The sequence below is a fragment of the Cyanistes caeruleus genome, chromosome 5, assembly GCF_971803275.1.
Source record: "Cyanistes caeruleus chromosome 5, bCyaCae1.hap1.1, whole genome shotgun sequence".
Classification (NCBI taxonomy): Eukaryota; Metazoa; Chordata; class Aves; order Passeriformes; family Paridae; genus Cyanistes; species Cyanistes caeruleus.
Window position 1 is genome coordinate 46,261,525 of NC_141705.1, and position 21,502 is coordinate 46,283,026.

A 21,502-nucleotide genomic window follows, 5' to 3' on the forward strand; every position below is an offset into this window, starting at 1 on the left:
CGCACGGGCGGGGCCGCGGGGACCATGGCGGCGGTGGCGGTGGCGGCTGTGGCTGCGGGCCGGGCCGGGCGGGCGGCGGAGGAGAAGGCGGTGGCTTAGCGGGTCGGCATGGTCCCGGCCCGGCTGCGGCTGCTGCCCCCGCTGCTGCTGCCGCTGCTGCTGCTGGCGGGCTGCGCCTGGCGGCCGGCGCGGGGCCAGGAGGCGCCGCAGACCCCGGACTGGCGGATGACGCTGAAGACGATCCGCAATGGCGTGCACAAGATCGACATGTACCTGAACGCGGCCCTCGACCTGCTGGGCGGCGAGGACGGGCTCTGCCAGTACAAGTGCAGCGATGGTGAGCGGGGCTGGCGGCGCGACCCTTGTCCCGGGCAGGGCGGCCGGGGCTGCGCTCCCGCCCAGCGCCGCTCCCGGGACAGACCTCGCCGACGAGTTCTTAGCGGCCTACCTACCTAGAAATAGCTGTGTGAGCCTCTTGCACGTGTATGTGTGTTTAAACACGTGTGTAACCTGTAGGGAGCGTGTATACACGCGAGCAGTTCTCTTATTGCGACTTTTAAACGGCTCCTTTCATTTTTTCTAAATAGCTCCTTGCCTTGGAGAAGGGCTTATCGCTGTCAAATATGTAGCTGATATGTACATGGAAACACCCTGGAGTGGGAAGAATTGCTCCCTCCCGGCTGGTTATTTACCAGCAGCCCTGAGCATTTCGGTGTGGGACAGAAAAGCTTAAACTTGATCTTTGGAATATGTTGTTTGAAGTCACGCTTGAATAACAAATGTAATGGCAGCCGCGTTTGCCAGTGGAAGGAATGCATCCTGCTGTTTGTAGATCCTGCTGCTACCAGCAGAGGACATCTGTGCTTCTCTCTTCCCTGCATTTCTCCTGCCTCATTTACCTGGACGATAATTGAGGCAGCTCAAGTTGGCATGACCTGGTCGATGATGATGGTTATTATCATCATCATCATTATCATTATTATTATATTAGACTATTATTATTAGGATGAGCCTGCTTGAGCAGGGCGTTTGGACCAGGTGAGTGACTGCGGTGCCTCCCAGGCTGAGCCGTTCTGTGGTGCCCTGCCGTGCCCTGCCCATCCCGGGGGCCAGCCAGGCAGCGCTCCACAAACGGGATTTCTTTCCAGGCTTTTCACTGGCACTTCCAGAGCACCCCAAAGTGGCAGCCTCACGTAGCCTGCCGTGGTGGAATCACATCACCCCAGTTTACCCCGTTGGATTATTTGTTAAGTCAGGAAGTCAGTCTGATGGTGACACCCGGGCTGGCTCCACAAGAGTGGCCAGGACACCATCATAGTTACACTCCGTACTAAAATATACATCTTTCAAATGTGTTTTTTTTTCCCTCTTCATTACTTTTAATTGTGGCCTCAGATTGTTTCCAATACTGAAATGGACTGGAGGGTCATTTTTTATATTAACTCCGCAGTCTTTCTTAACTTGGGATGGAGAATTCCTTGGTTTGCTGTGAGTGTTCAGGGAGATGGGAGTTCAGCAGTCTCTAGTGATTCAAATTCTGTTAATATTACAGCTGTAGAAATAAAAATTATGTTTCATCCCAGTTAAGATAAAAAAATCAGAGAACTACTGTTGACTGCATGTAAAGCATAAAAATATTAATGAACTTACACTAAAGTTCTCAGTATAGTTCTATATATTGTATGCTTAACCAACACATTGATTTTAGTATTTTTTTTAACTTAGAAAGCAAACACTGACACTTGCTCAGGTGCCTTGTCCTCAAAAAAATATTCCTCAATATCCCTAAGTTGTAATATGGAAAGAATTGTTGATATGCGGGTGCCTGAATATATGTTTTTAAGTTAAAAATGTAACTGATACTGTCTTGAGCCAAACAAATGTCTGTGATAAGCTTTAAAACTACTAAAATCCTGTGCAAAAAAATCTATTTGAGACATGACAAATTACCTTTTTCAGGATCAAGGCTTGTTCCTCGCGATGGATATAAACCATCACCACCAAATGGCTGTGGATCCCCTCTATTTGGAGTTCAGGTAAGTATTTCCATTTTGGGGCTTCTTTGTGTGTCTTTCACACATCAGCTTTCCTCAGTATAGATGACTTTTTCCATCCCTTCTGAGACAGCATCCATATACAAGGTCCTTGTTTTTATCAGCTCTTACCACTTATGTGCTCTGGTAAGAACAATATGGGAAGTGTTAGTCTATTAAAAGAACGCAGCATAAACATTTTCAAAAAATACAAGCATAAAATGTAATGATTATAAATTTCTTTGATTTTGAGTGTTTGGTTTAGCATTTTGCTTGCACAGAATTGAAAGCATTGAATAACTGCAGCTATAGCCATATGAGAGTGGAGGGTTTGGCTATGACTCCTGCTGTCCTTACTGATACTAACCCTTTTTCCTTAATGCTAGAAAGAAAATAGGAGTTAGCTTGTTGTCCTCCAGCTTTGGGACTTTCTCTTTTTTCCCTACTCTGCCCATCCACCACTTCAGAGTTGGCTGGGGCTTAGCAAGAGGGTGGGTGGGGACACAGCTGGGGCAGCAGACCCACACTGAGCAGAGGGATATTCCATCCTATATAGTGGTGCTCAGCAATAAAAACAGCGGGAGGAGGTGGGGAGGGGGTGATGATAGAGCTGTGTATGACTTCCAGGTGTCTGTTGCTCAGAGACCAGCTTGGCATCCCCTCTGCTCTGAAATGTGGTGAGTGCTTTTTGCACTGCTTATTTTGGGACATTTTTGTTTTCTTTTATTCATCTATTAAACTGTCTTTATCTCAACCCATCACATTAGTTTTTGATTTCTAATGGTCTGTCCACGGGCTCCTTTTTTCCTTATACTGCAATACCAATGGAGGTGTGTACGTGTTTCCTTCACAGTTTGACATCGGCATCCCTTCAATGACAAGGTGCTGTAATCACCATGACAGATGCTATGATACTTGTGGCAATAAAAAAAATGACTGTGATGAGCAGTTTCAGACCTGCCTCTCAAAAATTTGCAGAGATGTGCAGAAAACACTTGGAATCTCAGAGAGTGTCCAGGGTAAGGGTGAAAAAATCTTTATTTTTTTTTCAAGTTTACCTCGAGCTTAACTTGACAAAGGATCTTTGTGCAGCGCAGCAAGGCCACGTTTTCATCAGGTGATGAAAGATGCTTTGTTCTGTCCCTCTGCTGTGCAGCCCAGATGCTTGCACAGCAGAGCAGTGACACAGCATAGGAAAATATCTGGGTTAAAACTAACTTTGAGTTAAGGTTAGTTTTAACTCTAGGGGAAGAAATAATGCTGCCCATTTGGGAGTATGAACATGGGAATACAACTTGAACAGAATGCATGTATAATTCTTGCATTTACTGTAACATAGCTGTAACATGTCTGTTCTGCTAGGTGATTTCTAAACTTCTGTGTGTGATTGCTGGTAAACTGTAGGAAAATACAGAATATTTCCCTGTTATGAAATAAGGTATTAAAATAATACACTGTCATAATGGAGGTAGTTAATGCTGTATCCTAGTGAATAAATGTTAGGTTTCTTAGTAACAGCTCATATGGTATTTCTTCTGGTTGTTGGCCTGCATCAGATGGGTACATGACATAACCACTTAACTTGGACAATATCACTTGCACTGTAAATACTCCCACTGAGAGCAGTAGGTTTTTAGAACTACCTTGTGTTTGAACATCTCAAATTTATTTAACTGTGAATAAATTGTCATGTTAGTCTTTAGTGACAGAACTGATGATTATTTGTTCAATTCTGTTGAGCTGATGTTAAAGATAACAACCTCTGCATAAACTGGGATGCAAAGAGTGAGGAGTTAAACCAGCTCTTTCATCTTCCAAGACTCAGTATGTTTCCAGCACAGATAACATTCCATATGCAATGAATTTTCATTTTGTTTGGCATATAAATCTTTACTCAAAACTTAAATGACTCTGTGTTGGTTCAGTCTTCCATTTGACAATCTATTTGCTGTGCCCAGAGAACATTGCTTCTTTCTTGGAGTCATTCTCAGTTTGCCAGTGTTTTCTCCTGTTAGTTTCATATTCCACTCAAAGAATACTTTTAACTGAACTCTTTTTTGCTTACAGCTTGTGAATCAACTGTTCAGCTGCTGTTTGATGCAGTTATACATTTAGGATGCAAGCCATACCTGGATAGCCAGAGAGCTGCTTGTGTGTGTCGTTACGAAGGCAAGACAGATCTCTGAAAGAAGACACCGAGATCTCACGGTGTAGAGTAAAGCCAGAGATTCAGCCAAAATGAAGCAAGGCTTTGGTTACAAACCTTTACGCTTTTCAGACAGTGATATATTAAACACTGACATGAATTGACTGATTTGAAGATCACTACCATATTCTAATTCATGTAAAAAAGAAACAAGTCATTCTTCTCTTCGTTTTATGCCAGAAGCTTGGGAACTGAAATTGCTTTCCTTTGGTGTATGTCCACCTAGGGTGTGCTGTTGTAAAATGCTGGTGCCATTTTTTAATGTTCCCAAGAAAACTCCATAGTGGGGACATCAGAGGCACCAAAGAGTAACATTGAATTCTCAGGTGATTTTTAATACAGGTCAAACCCTAGCTTTACTAGCAGCTGAAACATCTGATGGGTTCAACAGGAAAGAGTGTATTATGTGTACCAATATGAGACACCTTACATAGCCTGTACTTGCCTGTTTCTGCTGCAATTGCCTTCAGTTCTCTCTCACATAGGTGGTCCTGCAGGTTTGTTGTTAAAAAACGAGGAAAATTGCCCAAGCCAATGTCCATGCACTACATATTTCTACCTGATTCAATATCAATGCCTTACTTCTGCAGCACTTTTCAGATCAAATATCCTTTTAAGGTCTGTACAGTAAAATGAACAGTTTGCAGCCTAAGGATATACTTTTGATTTAAGAGAATGGTGAAATGTAGTTTCTATGTTATTTTTTAAAAACTCATCAAATGCCTGTTTTTGGATAAAACATTTTGTGTTGTGTGTTGTATGCACAGAAAGGATATATGTACAAATACGTTGATTTATATTTCTATTGTGGCACAACTTGGCTATTGTATTCATCTTTGCTTTCATTTAGTCTGTTCTGATGAAAACTAAAAGCAAGTTCCACAGTTAAGATCAGTGTGCCCAGAAAACTTATTTAAGATGCCCTCTATGAGGCTGATGGATATATGAGCCTGTATTTCTGTCACCTGTTCCCTCTCTGACTTGTCTAGCTGAACTCACCTGATGTCTGAATTATGTGGGGTTTGATCTCTGTACTCTCTGCATTTGTTGCTTATCTACAGGTGTCAGTCCTTAGTTAACTTCTGCATTAGGTCCTCTGTTAGATAATGATTTGCTTTCATTAAAAAGCAATTCTGCTTTAGAATTCACAGGAGAGGAATGAAAATGAAAATATTGCATTTATGAACAGGTAATAGAAACTAAATGCATAAAATTCACTGGACTCATGGACTATAATGTGATACAATTCTTTGTGTTTTTTCTTGACCAGTTGTGTTTTTGGTTTGTTTGTCACTAGAGGTTAGTGTACATGACAGTGAATGTAAGGGCCTCATAAACAAAAAGTTTCTGCTAAACTTCTTTGGTCATGCCTCAAGGTTTCTTTCCTTATTTGTGGATATGAAATAGCACCAAAAGAGAAGTATTACTGTAGAGTTTTACAAAACCTTGCTAGATGAACTTGTAGTTCCCCTAACTTTGGTGACATTTATTTTCTACCATAGAATTGAAACAATTCTGAATTACCCTGGAATTCCATGGGTGTAACCCTAAATATATTTTTAACATTAAAGCAGGCAATATTAATGACATTGTTCATTGAAAATGACAAAAGTACCATAATGAGTCCAAACCACTATAATTCAGCTAGATGGCTTGTTGAGTTCTGTACAAGTGGGCTCAAACTGGGTGCTTAAATGAATGCATATCCTGGGTTTGGTTGGAAGAGAGTTAATTTTCTTCCTAGTGGCTGATGCAGTGCTGTGTTCTGGATGTAGTGTGAGAATAATGGTGGTAACACACTGATGATTTGGTTGTTACTGAGCAGTGCTTACCTTAAATCCAGGATTTCTCAGTTTACTGCACTCTGCCAGTCAGGAGGTGCACAAGAAGCTGGAAGGATGCAAGGCCAGGACAGCTGACCCAAACTGCCCAAAGGAATATTTCACACCACAGAGCATCATGCCCAGTGTAAATATAGGATATGGGGAGAGTTTATATCCTGATCAGCTGGAAGGCACCAAGCTCTGCTTGGGGACTGGACAGGGGGTGGTGAGCAACTGTACTGTGTGTCACTTGTTTGTCTTGGGGTTTATTCATCTCTCTATCCTTCTCATTTTTATGTGTTTATTTAAGTTACTGAAGTGTTCTTACCTAAAGCCATTTACTTTTTCTGATTCTCCTTCTCCCCATCCCATATGTGTGTGTGTCTGTGTGTGTACACACATATGCTCAGTCACTGGCTGGGGTTAAAGCACGACAACGCAGAAAATTTCCACTGTTGGAAAGAGCTGGGTTTTGTTCCCTCCTGTGCTGACCTGAAATTATACCATGAAAGCCTCCTGGAGTTTTTTTCAAACCACGTAAAACACTAAAAAGAGCTTTAATACTGCTGGATAGCACTTTGACAGTTCTGCTTGCAAACCACAGGAAGCATTTCACTTCTTCCAGTAGTCTTTATTTTGCACAAGCTTTTCCTGTAGCAGAAATTCTTGATTACAGTTACCTGCAAGTTATACAAAAATGCATTTTGCAGACCATAGCCCTAAGATGAAGCCTAGTTATCACCCCCAGGATTAATCATACCATTGAAGAACTTCTATATTTGTATATATCTATTTCCAAAATGTGATGCTTGTCCTGGTTGTGGCAGTTATGTTTAATGCTTTCCTTAGCAGCTGATAGAATGCTGTGTTTTGGTTTGAGAATGAGAACAATATTGATAAAACACAGCTTCTCCTGCTGCCCTGCCATTGAGGAGGCCGATGTGCATGAGGATTGGGGAGCAGACACAGCCAGGTCAGCAGACCCAAGGGATATCCCACACCGTATGGAATCACGCTGAACGATAAAACTGGGGGGGAGCTGCCATGGGGAGGGCACTGATCACTCCTTGGAGACTGGCTGAGCATCAATCAGTGGGTGGTGGGCAACTGTACTCTCTGTCACCCGTCCTGTATATCCTTCTATTATTATTTCCCCCCCCTATTCTGTCCTGTTAAACTGTCTCTAGCTTTTTTCTGGTTCTCTCCCTCATCCCACTAGGGGGAGCGAGTGAACAGCCCTGTGGTTAGGACAAAAGCACAGCAATTCTATCGATAGCGGCTCATTGAACTCAGCACTGCATGTTTCTGTATGGTCGGCAATACTGTACAGCAGTGTGTCCTTCCTTCTTCAGGCTGCAGTTCTGATCCATCCATAAGCAATACCCACCTACCGGGGAGCCGCTGCAACAATCGGAAAGTGTTTCTAAGCACCCAGGCACGTCTGACAATAGAACTCTGGTCTATTACAGTGAGCTGGAAACGCGCTCCAGCCCAGCGCTGCCTCCGGCTGCCCACACTGCGGTCAAGCTAGTGCCTGACTCTGCTCGGAGCTTCCAGCCAAACCAAGCAGATAAAAACTCCATCTTACAAGGCTCGAAGCGAGCTGTTGGACTGAGGAACACGGCTGGTTCGAGTTCAAAGTGCTCTCCCAGAGTCCTGGGGTTTGGATCTGCCGCTGCTGCTGCCCACGAGAGTCCTGCTCCCAGTGGGTTCAGGGGCAGCTCTGGCCTGAGCTGAGAGCTGGGATTTGCAGTTGCCAAAATAATGAATCTAAATGGTTCTAAATAAGTCTAAGGGAGTCTAAATGTTACCCGGTGTAAGACGCAAAGCTCGTGATAGTGTCGGGTTCTAACTAAAGTACGCACAAAGACAATGGAAACAAAGTTCTGTCTTGATCCGGCTGCCTGCCGGCAGTCTGAGGGCAACAAGCCCGAACAAGAGAAAAACAAACAAGGGTAATCAAAAATACCCATGGCTCCTTTAATCAAAGGGAGACATTTTGTCTAAGATCTCTATTCCACTCTAAATCTGCTTCTTTTTGTGCTTGTAGCAGCATTCTCTTAAGTGCACGTTCATAACTGAGTTTATCTCCCTAAAAGTAGGCTGGATATAAAATTCAGATCCCTCTAGGGTACAATCTGTAAAGCTCTTATACGGAAGAACGGGTTTTTGTCATTGACTTCGGTTTAGAAACTTGTTTGTTACGCAATTGATCGTGTCTGGTAAGAGCCGCACAATTCCCGGCTGGGGAATTCTCCTTGAGATAGGTGGGCACACTCAGCACCTTGTCACTGTCCCCACAGTCCCCAAGTCATCCAAGAGAACTCCAGCGAGAGTCTTGCATGTGCAGAGTGATTAAAGCACACATCCAAACCTCGCAAGGGTGGTGTGCGGGTGCCCGAATGAAAACGCACTCTTACAGAAAGAAAACACTGTGCGCCTGAAAATGGGAATTTGAGTAGAGGTTTGAAAAATGGAAACCAAGTGAACGCGGGAGGAGGCTGTGACCACACTTCAGGAGGATGTTTCTGTAGGAGCCGCTGCAGTTAGTCGCCCACGGTGGCCGAGGCAGGAGCACGGGAGCACAGGGAACCCCGGGCTCGCTCTAGCACCGCGCCCGGCGCTCCCCCGCGCCTCGCCCCGCTCCTGGCGGAGGCGCCGGCCGGGAGCAAAGGGCGAGGAGCGCCCGCCCCGGGCTGAGGAGGCGGGCCGACCCCCGGAAGGCAGGGGAGAGGAAGAGAAGGGAAGGCTCGGACGGGTTTGTGTGTAGCCGGTGCTGGTCCCTGGCCATGTCGGGCGAGGAGCGGCGGCCGCCGGCGGGTGCGTGTGCGGAGGGGACGGCCGGGATATGGGGCCGGGATATGGGGCCGGGATATGGGGCCGGGATATGGGGCCGGGATGCGGCCGGGATATGGGGCCGGGATATGGGGCCGGGATATGGGGCCGGGATATGGGGCTGGGATATGGGGCCGGGATATGGGGCCGGGATATGGGGCCGGGATATGGGGCCGGGATATGAGGCTGGGATATGGGGCTGGGATATGGGGCCGGGATATGGGGCCGGGATATGGGGCTCCTGGCGGGGCAGGAGCGGGATGGGGAATGTCTGCCAGGGGCGGGGGCACCGAGGCCGGCTGCCCCCAGAGTGGGAGCAATGCCCGGAGGGCGCTGCCGGCGCTCATGGGCAGCGGGACCTTTACTTCTGTACTTCATTCCTTCCTTCACTCCTGCCGGAGGAAGGGAGCGGGGAAGGTGGCGAGGGACGGCGGCGGCCGAGGAGGAAATGGATTTGCACGTAAATCCGCCCGGGGGAAAACCCCTCCGGCTCCCCGGCACGGCAACAGGAGGGAAGGAGAAGTCAGGGCAGCAGAACTCGAGTCGGGTTCCTGGAGATGCAGCTAGGCTTAAAGGGACTTCTTTTGTGTGCCATTCGAAGTGCCTTGGTCCAGCGTGCCCTCTGGTCTCGGTGCTGAGTCGGAAAGGCATCCAGGGAAAGATTCTGTGAGATTCCAGTGTATCCGGGTGCATACCTGACTTTTGATTCCTTTGAAGCAATCCACCTTCACGAAATTAAAGACAATTAGTCCCGTTGGTCTCAATCAGATTTTGGAACAAGCTGGTTCCTGTGTAAGACAATGAAAGTTGTCCCTCTCATATAGGAAGTTACTAAACAGGATTAAATTAACGGGAAAACTAAAGTTTCCTAGTTTCCTGTAGCTCAGGAGTTCTATTCCTCCTTTGTCTACATTTTCTGCCTTAAAGTTTGATGACTATAAAATTTTATGATCTGTTTTGGGGGGAAGTGTATCGCAAGAACTTTTGTCTTCTGTCAATACATAGCTATGTTAGTTTTGCAAAAGGCATTAATAACATTTGAAAAATAGATGTGAAGAGCTAGTATTGTAAAATACTAGCTTGTTTGTAAAATACATGTAACTGTGATTCTTCTTAAAATTGCAGGCCATGTCCAGCTGGACAGCAGACCTGCATTACCCACCACAGGTACAGTGTTTATGTATACAGTTCTCATAATGTGGTAATTAGTCTCTACCAGTAGTAGTAGTGATTTAATAGCCCACTGAGATGCTTAAGTGAGAGGAACAAGTATTTTGGCCTGTCTGCAAATCTGTAATTCTGCACAGTCCAAAGATGTGCATGTTCCTTGTTATTGCCACACTGTTACTTTTATGTCTGTTCTGTACTGGAGGTATTTAAAGTCTGTACAGTTCAACAGAATAAAAGGTTTAAATCTTGTCCCTTCTCAGTTGTCTATAGCTGTTAACACTATAAACTGTGACTCATGTGCTGCATCCAACCTCAAAGAGAATGCTCAGTTTTGTATTAGCAGCATTACTAAAAGAAAAGAAACACCAGCATATTTTTGAGTTATGTAAAATAGTAACTGTCGAGTTAGAGTTCCTTTAAAAAATACAGCCAGCCAGTTAGATATATAAAATCATAACCTCTGAATATGTTTATATAGGGACAGATACACAGACAGATAGAAAATATGCATGTCTTGACCACCTGAAATTCGGACTGTTGGAGTCAGAACTTCCAGAACAGCCTCCAAAAGCTGTGGGTGCAGACAAACACTAATGAGCATGCCTACTTACCTGATGTCTGAATGAGCTTTTGGTTCATATTAACAGCTAAACTTTAAGGCTGGATGCATAAGTTCAAATTGGTTTTGTTTGTTTTTAATGAATGATTTTATGGCTAAATAACTTATTGATTTCTCTAACAGATGGAAATGAGAACATCACAGAAGTAGATGCATTCAATATAAGGTAAAGTTCTGGTGGCAGTGACAGAGATGTCCCAAAGGACTCAGGTCAGTGCAGGGTTTTCTGATTTTAGTTAAGAATTCATCAGAATTATTTCATTCAACTCCACCCACTTAAAAATCATGTTTCTGGTTTTAGCTACACCAGATGCAGAAGCACCCTTATTGTGAAGGCATGTGGAAGGGACTATGTGGAGTGTTCTCTTTTTATTTTAGGCAATGTGCAAAGACTATCACAATGTAGGGAGCCACTGGACAGACTAAGTGGTAGACTGCAGCACAGGAATGTATTTCTCTGGAAGGAGGGGAAGTGGACCATGAAAGCCCTGAAAACAGTAAACTACCTGCCTGATAACTTTGCCTCATACATACAGCTGAGTAGAGAAAGAGCTATTTAGGGAATCATCCTTCAATGGTCATTCACAGGATCCAGCAACCAAACTGTCCAAAATCCTTACTAGCCATGCACCTAGCCAAATCCTAAGGAAGAGAAATTGCAAAAATCTGAAAAAAATCTGGTACTGGTACAGGTGAAATTGTTCATAATTACAAGGTTAAAATTTATAATCTTCACAATTTTCGTGTTTGGTACTCAGAACGGGAAGAATGTGATAAAGCACCCAACTTCTCTTACTGGTTATCCAGCCAACATTGTAGAACATTGTAGAACCTCCCTGATTTTGAACAGTCATCCCAAATTCCTGTTTTCTGTCTGAATTCTTATGTAGATGTTACAAAAAGATGTTTCATTAAGAGGATTCTCATAAGAAAGTGGAGAAGCAGAGATAGTCTGTGGGTAACGATGGTAATTCTGTTGTGAAGCAAAAGCATTTGCCAATGAAACTCTGATCTTGAGCATTTGTAGGCAAATATTCTAAATTACTTTCTCCTGTAATTGCACCAGACCTGAATATTCCATAGCATGAAAGAAAGTATTAACATGGGAAAAATGACATCTGTGACTAGAGCTAGTCCTAGGGCAGCATGACCTTGACTGTCATTCCATGTACCTCGAACTCTGGACCTGTCCATTGCCAGAAGTGTTTCAGTTTCTGTTTTCTGCACCAATAAGTACAAAAGCAGAAAGATTGTCTGCTTTGTCTTTCTAATTACAGCCATGTCAACACTTACAAACTTTTGCATCTACAGCCAAGTCCAGAGTGTGCTGTCACACATCCTATGCTGTGTTTTGCTCATAAACCAATAAAATTGCAGAATGCTAACACAAATTACAATGATTACAATGCAGCACTTGATTTACTTAGAAAAACTTGAAGCAAATCACAGACAATTCCAAATACATACCTGTGCACTATCCAATTATGTTAATATTTAGCTAAACACATAACAGGGAGAATTGGAGCCATGTCTGAAATGCACCATTATGTGCCTTAACCAAGCAGCCCCATTTACCAAGAATATTTTCCATCTGTGGCAGCAAACAATCACTTGATCCTGCAGTGGAATACAAAATGAACCATCAGAGAAGAGGAGTTGCATTAATCTTCAATCACGAACACTTTTTTTGGCGTTTAATGCTGCAAGACAGACGTGGGACTATGGCAGACAGAAACAGTCTGAAACGCAGGTAGGAAACTTGGTTGCTCTACTAACCCTTAAAAAAATCTAAGCTTTAGAAACTGTGGTCAAATTAAGGAGTTACCTAAACCTTGTGTTTATGTAGAGACCAGGGGATTTGGCAGACATAGCACCTATGCAACTTGGATGAAGAAAGCCATAATTAAAAAGGTTCAAGGCACATTATTTTAGGTCAGAGAAACTGCTGGCACAAGTCCACTGAGTGACTTTGGTGAGTCCAGAGCTTTCTCTGGACAAACTCTTTGAAGTAACTTTAGGTGTGAGACCTGTACTTGACACCAGTTTGAATTCAAAACCAACTTCAGTAGTTTTGTTCATAAATAATGCATAAAAATGTCAATCCCCCCACAGGGAAAGAAACTGAGTTGGTAGCAATTGATATATAATTTGAGCAAGATTTTACTAATAATGATGTGTTCGAACAATAGTTTGACAGACCTTGGGTTTGAAGTCAGACTTTTTGAAGATCTGAAAGCAGAAGATGTGCTGCAGAAAATTGAAGAAGGTAAGAGACTAGGTATTGTTATGTCTAAATTATTACAGCAGAATTCCCAGATACCTTTTCTACCAATCTCTCTGTTCATCTAACTTGGAATAATTCTTTGTGCACAAGGAATTTAGTAATAGAAGGACTTAAAGATTAGGCTGAAGATTATTTTATTGCAATGTAAGTGAAGCTTCTGTTGAGAGAACTAATTAAGTCACTAAAGACTGAAAGATGATACATGCAGCTGGGAGAAGATAATTATATTCTTCTTTTTGTGGTTAGTGGTCCTTCAGCCAGCTTGAATCAATACACCTTGAAATCACTACAGTATGGCTCTACCTGAAAAAAACATCCATTTGAAAAAGGACTGATTGGGGATTAGATTATATGATACAAATGTACAGTGTTTTTTAGACCTGAATATGACTGTTTTGTCATTAAAACACCACTTTACTGTTTCAGCCTCTAGGGATGACCACAGCAATGCTGACTGCTTTGTGTGTGTGTTCCTGAGTCATGGTGAGGATGATCACATTTATGCATATGATGACAAAATCAAAATTCAGAAAATCACAGACCTGTTCAGAGGAGACAAGTGCCAGAGTTTAGTAGGAAAACCAAAGATATTTATATTTCAGGTAAGATGTCCATTCCTGAATTCAGTGTAGTTAATGCTGACTTGTGTCTTTCTGCAACACAGATGTCAGTTTTCCTGATGCAGTCTTTCCACAAGGCATTTAAGACAGGGATTCTTCTATTTTTATTAGAAACCCTAATGTGTACTACTGTTAATGTTATTATTAAAGCTGTATTTAATAAGTAATTTTACAAAAAGAAACGCAAATTAAGCCCATGTCAGACATGTCAGATCGACTGTCAGTGTGTATTTAATAGCAGAGAATGCAGAACCAGGGTTTTTTGAGAAAGTTCTGTGCAGCCTCAGCTCAGTTCCCATTTGGCATACTTCACAGCCCTAGGCTAAGATGATAAACCATCAAACCTTGGCATCTTCATTGCTTCTTTCCAGGCAAGTCCCTTTACTTGATCCTTAGTGAAGTTGGGTTTTGTGTTTGGGATTTTTGATTTTTGCCTTTTTCTTTTTTTTTTTTTTTGTGGGACTTTTTGGTTGTTGGTTTTTGTGGTGGTAGTGATTTTCATTTGTTGTTGTCGTTTTTTGTCTATGACTTATACCTGGCATCTCTGTAGAATCTAAAGAATCAAATTAAGTCTTTAGTGTCTCAGGAATACTGTTTGTGCTAAGTGGTCAGACAAAGACCATGTGTAACCTCCTGTTTCTTTCCTTGGTTCACAGGAGAAGGAAAGTTGGGAGGTACCTCAGGAGGTCTCTGGTCCAGCCTCCTGTTCAAAGCAGTCGTGAGGTCAAACCAGGTCATGCAGGGATTGATCAATCCCATTTTTATCCAGATTACAATTAGCAAACTCATATATGAACCTGGCCTTCATCAGATTGTAATTCTAGTAGTTTACAGATTAAAAAGTATTATCCTTTTTTTGTTCCCCAAATGAAAGCTTCCTTAGGGCACAGGGTTGCTGCAAGAAGCAGCATATTGTTAATTCACCTTTCATTAGGACTCATTCAGATTTCCTTATTTCTTTTTTAACCTGATGCCAAAGACGGAAAAAATACTTTCAAATTTCAATTATAAGTAATACTTGGAAACATTTATAATATATACTCATGAAAAAGCTAATTAAGTAGTTCATCAGCTGAGTTCTTTCCCAGCACAACTGTCACAGCACCTCTGGAAATCAGAAAGAACATCAAGATGGAACTTCATCACTGTAAAGAAGAGTCTTTTTTTTTTTTTAGCGTAGTTCTGAAGTAATGCTCCTTTGTATCTTTTGAGTGTGCTCTCACCTTGTTAACTTCCATTTGTAGCCTTTCCGCATCATTGACAATAGTGGGATCAGTACTGACTTCTCACAAAAAACCCTCCCTCAACAAATACATTTGATACTGCACTAAGGGCAGAAGTGTAACAGAGCAGTAATTCAACACTGCCAGCAAGGGAGGCAATTCTTCCTCTCTACTCAGCACTGGTGAGGCTGCATCTGAAGTATTGTGTCCAGTCCCGAGTTCCCCAGTTCAAGAAAAATACAGACTTACTGGAGTGAGTCCTGCAAAGGGCTACAAAGATGGTTACAGGACTCTGGAGCATGTTTGATATGTGGAGAGGCTGAGAGAGCTGGACTGCTCAGCTTGGAGGAGATGGCTCAGGGGAACCTTACCAATGTTCTACACACCTGGTGGGAGGGAATAAGAGGGAGACAGGCTCTTTTCAGTGGTACCCAAGTGACAGGTTAAGAGGCAGCTGGAACAAATTAAACCACAAGAAAACACTTTTTTTTTTTTACTGTAAGGTTGTTAAAGACTGGAAGAGGTCATCCATACAAATTGTGGAGTCTCCACCTAGGAAGATCCTCAGAAGCTGACTGGGCACAGTCCTGGACAACAGCTAACACTGCTTGAGTCAGGGGGTGGGGATCTCAAGAGATCCCTTCCCATTGTAGTGATTCTGAGATCATCTTTGAGCTTTCAGTGGTCTTTGTCCCCAACATTTTAAGAGACAGAGTAGTAAATGGGCCTTTCTGAAGGCAGAGTCATGCTGATGTTGCACACCTAGCTGAACAGAAGTGCCTCTGGTTAGTGTCAGAATTATCACATCAACAGTGAGCTCAGCAGGGGTGCAAGCATAACAACACTTCTCACCAACAGGCCTGTCGAGGTGATAAACATGATGATCCGGTCATTGCTCACGACTCAACAGACAGCAGCAATGAATCCCTTGTCAACGAGACTGAAGTGGATGCAGCTGGTGTGTATACTCTGCCAGCTGGTGCAGACTTTATCATGTGCTACTCTGTGGCGCAAGGTAAGTTCTAGTATTTTACATCCAGTGTCTGATACTTCATTGTAGCAACCCTGAACACTTCTTCATTTTGCAGTCCAAAAAATGAGAACAGTTCCAGGTCATCTGATTAACATGTCTGATAAGTAGCAACTTGTCTGGGGAAGAGTGTTATGTACTAAAGAAAAGTGCAAGTAAATTATGAAGCATTAAACTTGCCAAACAAAAGCATTGTCATCAGTCTTGTGGCTGAGCTGCCTCCTGACAGCAAACATCCATCTCTTTTCCAGGATTCTGGTGGCTTATAAATTTCCCTGCACTACATGTGCCATGTCCCCCATGTACATTGTCAGTCCCATCTGCTCTTACAGAGATGCAGTCCTGTAAGCTACCAATCCCCGAATCACGTTCCTCTTAGCTGGGCACTACAAGTGGTACCAAAACCATTTCCCATCTACAATTTGCAGTGAAATTACATAATTGGCAAAGTAAGATTTGCACCCATTAGTAATTCCTTATTGATGGTAGCTAGCAAACAGTGACTCTCATAAATACTTTTCCAAGAAGTTATCACTACTTATATTTGAATGTAATTTTATGTTCTTTTTCTACTCTAGGCTACTATTCTCATCGTGATACTGTAAATGGCTCCTGGTACATCCAAGATTTGTGTGAGACCCTTAGGAAGCATGGATCTTCCTTGGAGTTCACAGAACTTCTTACTGTTGTTAACAGGAAAGTGTCATATCGCAGGGTGGATATCTGCAGAGACGCTAATGCTAGAGGGAAAAAACAGATTCCTTGTTTTGCCTCAATGTTAACTAAGAAGTTGTATTTTCATCCAAAATCTAAGTAGGTTATTTAGCAGTGATGACCATTACTACTACTTGCTGCAGAAGTAAGGAATACTATCTTAGTTGAGGAGACTTAATATTCTGCATGATTGTCTGCAAAATCACTGGGATCAAACATTACAGTTTGTATACCTAATAGTTTCTAAAATCTTAAAGCAATTTTAAAGCTAGAATTACACCAGGGAATTAATCTCAGGGAATTTGGGAAAAGTTGACTGGTGCTGAACTATTAGAAGGTGCTCAGATTTTATTGAATTTGATGCTCCAGACTACTTTTTTCTTAAAAGCTTCTTGGTTGATTGCCATCTAACTATGGCACATTTTACTATTTCCAAAACATTTCTAATATTACATTAGATTAACTTGTCTTCCTCCAAGAGCACAGTTTACAGGGAGTATGTTTATAGGGCATCTTTTTAAATTTGTGGACAGCAGAATGCACAACTATTGTTGCTTTATCAGGCTTTCTGGTTTTTTTTCTTGCAACACTAAAAAGGAACTTAATTCCTTGAGAACAATTGTAGCATTAATATAGGATTAATCAAGTAGGGTTGATTAATAAAGGGTTTCCTTTTGCTTGAATATAATTTATGCTTGGGGCACAATTACAGCTTGCTGGTGCTTTGTATCCTCAGGAGAAAAACAGCAGTAATGAGACGAGACCATGTGCAGCTTGCTCAGGGTGAGCTTGCCTTGTCCATATCTCTAAAGCTAAAGCTGCTGGACATCTCTAGGCAGCTCTACAAAACATAACAGGTGCAAACCTTTATACTTCAGGCCTTTGAGGTGGATCAGGCTTCCTCTCGGCCCTGGAGAAGATCAGCCATACCTCTGTCACTGTGCATAAAAGTGATGGTGCATAGTCACTACGGAATTGTTACTGCTGCAGCATCAGTAATTGCAGTGGTGCTGACTTGAAGCAAATATTTCTTTTCTTTGTTTTTTTGTTTGTGTGTTTTGGCTTTCTTACATTATAAACTGTTCCTCTGAGGGACAACAGAGAATTGAAACTCAGCAATGTGTCTTAATCCACTTTCCTGGGGAAAAAAAGTAATTGGTTTACTGGCTCTGCTTTAGTTAAGTCTTTCCATATACTATGTTCTGAGTCATAGATGTTGAATCTTACTACACCTACTTTTAAATTTTTTATAGAGCATGTCTATTTGAATGTTTTGATAAATACTTTCAATAAAATGCAACAGTGAAATATAAATGGTTTTATAACAAGTTTGAGGTACCTTACTTTTCCAGCACTATTTACTAAGAAAGCTTAATTGTCATGCTAATCTAAACTTCAACTGTGGTGTTACAAAGAGTCAATGCACAGACCAGGAAAAGGAAACAGTAATTGCAGGAAAAGAATCCTTACTACTCCATGCAGAAGTTAATTATCCTATGAGCTACTGTTGTGTTATGTAAATGGTACTAAAAAGGCTATCCTTGCCTGTTCTGTCCTTTTACCAGCAGTAAGAATGCCTCCATTGTACTAATGGGATTTGACAAATATTTTAAGAACTTTGCTTCAGCAGTTTCTTCATAGGGTGTTAAAAGAAAAGGAAAAACAAGCAAAACAAACCCAAACCACCAAGTGACCAAATCACTTTTAAAGCTATTTATTGCAATTTTTAAAACTTTAGTGGTCAAAAATACCCAGGTGCTATGGAGTAACTAAATGTTGGTATCAGCTTCGAAAGGGTATCTGCAATCTAGACCAAACCAAGGTCAGTCCTTGTCACTGATTTCCTGGATGGGAAGCCTCAGGTGCAGCGGTTGGCGCAGACGCCTTAGGGATTCTTCTGCCTGCCAATGAAAGAGAGAGGGAGAGTTCATCCTTCTGCAGCCTCTGTTTTGTCCTCTTTCACACATGCACTCTTTTCTCAGAAGGTACTGGTCTTCAGCAAGGAACCAAACCAGTCAAAAGGAGGATGGGGAACACTGACAGACCTGCTCAGGTCATGCAGAGAGAAGCATGAACCCTGCCCATCAACCCACTCACCCACACCCCAGAGTATTACTTTCATTAATTTCAAATGACAGTTAAAAAATTCATACCCCAAGCCACTGAAAAAGCATCAAACTGCAACATTATGTCAATTATGGCACATGAAATTACACCCTGAACTATGGTTTTGAGCTAAAATTAGAGGTAGTTTCCATTTTCTTTTTTGAGATATTATTGAACATAGGGCTGTCAAGATGGGATGCAGGAGTAATAATTGAAGAGTAAGAGATCTGCTACAACTATTTCATGAAGGCCATCAAATTTCTCCTAGGTACACATACCACCTTTTCTGTCCAATCACCCATATTCTGTAAATCCTAGTAAGTCTTTTAGCTAAGGAATAAGGTTATGATGTCAAATGCTGAACTCTACAAGGCAATCTCCTTCCAAAGAAGGGAGGAGATGGGTTTACCACAGCAGTGCAGCAAACATACTGTGCCTAAAATAAATAAAGTTATTGTATTAAATTGTTAAAAATGCAACATTACTTAGAGTATGCAAAAAATAGATGTCGTGCTGATAAACTGACTAGTTTTAAATTAAATTCATGAAGGTCTCCCTTTCTGATGACCTACAGAAGTAGTTTATACATCAAAAGCAAACACTGTATGATTATCTGAACAGCTGAAACTGGCTGATAAGCAATACAGTGCTTTGATAACAAGCCTTGAGGTTAATTTTCTGTTATCTGAGAGTTTGCTGAAAAAGTCTTAAGCCAGAAGTGGTGTCATTATTGAAGGACTGTACTTAAATACCTCTGCTAGGTCGTCTTTGAGCTTGTTGTATCGTTCCACATTAAAACGCTGCTTTTTGGATTTGCGGTAGAAGTAGTGGAGGAACTGCCTGTCCTTAGCATGAGGATAAATGTAGTCCTGGGGAAGGAAGGAGAACATCGATTTGCAATTAGCAAGGAAACTGACTAGAGGTCAGCACATTAGAAACTCAGCCTGTTTCAGGAGGACTTACCTTGTCCAGCACCCATGTATGTTTTGTAAAGAGGCTACAGATGAAGTTATGCTCTTAAAGGCCATAAGGGCTTTTAAAACACATAGTAAGAATCATTTCTATTATGTCTGAAGGGATTTTCAGTTACAATAAAGATATAGCATCATCTTCATGACTGGGGCCACCTCAGTCAATGGAGTCTACTTCCAAGGAGTCAGACAAAGTTCAGGAACTACTTTTTGAGGACTTATTTCAAAGTCCTAAGCAATGGCATCAGCAGCTGTTCAAAAAACCACGTAGTAAGCTCTTTATCTACTCACAAAAAGTAGGAATGGCTTAGCCCTTCTTAAAAACCAGTCAGAAGGAGTAAAACTCACATTCTGAGCCAGCTCTTCATAAAAACAGATCCATCTCCCCTTTTCACTGAAGGAACCTAATGTCTCACAAGGTCTATAGATCCACTGGTACAATGGAAGAAAGTGCTGGTTACTCTTCCACGTAATTCCACAACAAAAAGAGTTTTACATCACAGAAAGTTCAACATCATGATGTCCACTTTGAGAGTAAAGTACAGAGCTAAAACAGGACAAAGAAACATTTCTCAAAGTCTTAACAGGATTTCACAACAAGTCTGTATTATGAAGCTAAGATATGAGCAAACTTTTTGCTTTTACACAATGCCTGCTTCCTGCTCCATTTCAGCTGTCCTACATTTACCTCTATTCACTCTGAGTCATGGAAAACCAGATTATGAAGAGCAGAGCAGTAACATTTTTTTCAGGCACTAAATATATTTCAGTATATTTCAGTAATTCAACTGCCAGAGTTCCAAACAGTTTGGTACCCTGCACTGTATATACATGAACTTCAGCAAATAAAAACTACTGTTGGATGATTTGCTGCTGTAAGGCAGCATTCACAAATTGGCACAGGACTACCAGTTGCTCTCCCATTACTGCAGTGACCAAGGTGCCATTTACTATGCAAAGTGATCTACAAACATTTTAAAGGAAGGACTTCTTTCCTCACTTTTCATTCCCCAGTAGCTGCAGTTTGTGTGCAGCAGTACCTGCTTGATTCTGCATGATGTAACGTTTGTATCCAGACACACTAGGGATCAAACAAGTCCCTGTCTGATGGCAAGGCCTTACTGAATTCTGCTTCATCGGAGCTCAAACATGGTGATTCACAGAATCAGTTTTCCTCCTTTTCAATGTTCCAGACACTTAGAAGACAAGGACTCACCTGCTTGGTGAGAACAAAGTAGGCGTAGAAAGCCATGGCACTCCCGTAGGTGATAAAGTACGTGACTGGCTCCATGATGTCCCAAGAGTAGACCCACCATGTGAGCCATGCCAACGCTCCCCCCTGAGTTGACATCAGAGCTAGGCCAACCCATAACAGCCTGGAGGTTTTTGCATCTGCACTGTCCACGATTCTGGCTTTCATCTGAAGAAAAGAAATGCAGAAACCTGCTCAACTAAACATAAGTGTTCCTCTGATGAACAGTTCCTCAACTATGTTTTCTTCCCCTGGACTAGATCCTTTCTCAGGATCTCTTACCAGCACCTCTTACTGACTCACCCTGCTGAGAAAACAAAAGCACTGAAGTACAAGGGCAACCAGATCTTCTTGCCATTGTGCACCAAGAATTCCTGCTTTTAATTTCCCCTTTGGATTACTAGGGATCTGTATCTGTTGGATTTCCATTTGCCATTCAAGGCATTTCTAGGTAACACTGAGGCTGGCTCTCATAAAGCAGGAGTCCTGTTGTCCACTATCCTAAGCCATGGATGATGTCAACCCCACTACTGTGTTTTTTTGCTGTCATGGGTATTCAGAATTCATAAAGCAACAGGTGACTTTCAAGGACATTTCAACAAATGGCCTTTCAATC

The 21,502-nt window shown here is 42.2% G+C and overlaps 3 protein-coding genes across 3 annotated transcripts in view; 2 read left to right on the top strand and 1 right to left on the bottom strand.

The window, feature by feature from the left end:
- PLA2G12A (phospholipase A2 group XIIA) lies at nt 1-5,598 on the top strand. The gene is made up of 4 exons (XM_023924726.2): nt 1-337; nt 1,960-2,036; nt 2,887-3,052; nt 4,101-5,598. The coding sequence occupies exons 1-4, from the start codon at nt 109-111 to the stop codon at nt 4,217-4,219; spliced, it is 591 nt and encodes a 196-aa protein (XP_023780494.2). The 5' UTR covers nt 1-108; the 3' UTR covers nt 4,220-5,598.
- A 3,022-nt stretch (nt 5,599-8,620) lies between these two features.
- Nucleotides 8,621-17,871, top strand: CASP6 (caspase 6). The gene is made up of 8 exons (XM_023924724.2): nt 8,621-8,882; nt 10,023-10,064; nt 10,810-10,852; nt 12,287-12,436; nt 12,876-12,952; nt 13,397-13,572; nt 15,672-15,828; nt 16,422-17,871. The coding sequence occupies exons 1-8, from the start codon at nt 8,852-8,854 to the stop codon at nt 16,658-16,660; spliced, it is 915 nt and encodes a 304-aa protein (XP_023780492.2). The 5' UTR covers nt 8,621-8,851; the 3' UTR covers nt 16,661-17,871.
- A 384-nt stretch (nt 17,872-18,255) lies between these two features.
- Nucleotides 18,256-21,502, bottom strand: part of MCUB (mitochondrial calcium uniporter dominant negative subunit beta) — a 37,928-nt gene continuing 34,681 nt past the window's right edge. The window contains exons 6-8 of the mRNA XM_086887871.1: nt 20,851-21,054; nt 19,416-19,532; nt 18,256-18,458 (exon numbers count right to left, since the gene is read on the bottom strand). Of these exons, the coding sequence (XP_086743997.1) occupies nt 18,381-18,458; nt 19,416-19,532; nt 20,851-21,054 (399 nt within the window). The 3' untranslated portion in view covers nt 18,256-18,380. The remainder of the gene's footprint in view (nt 18,459-19,415; nt 19,533-20,850; nt 21,055-21,502) is intronic.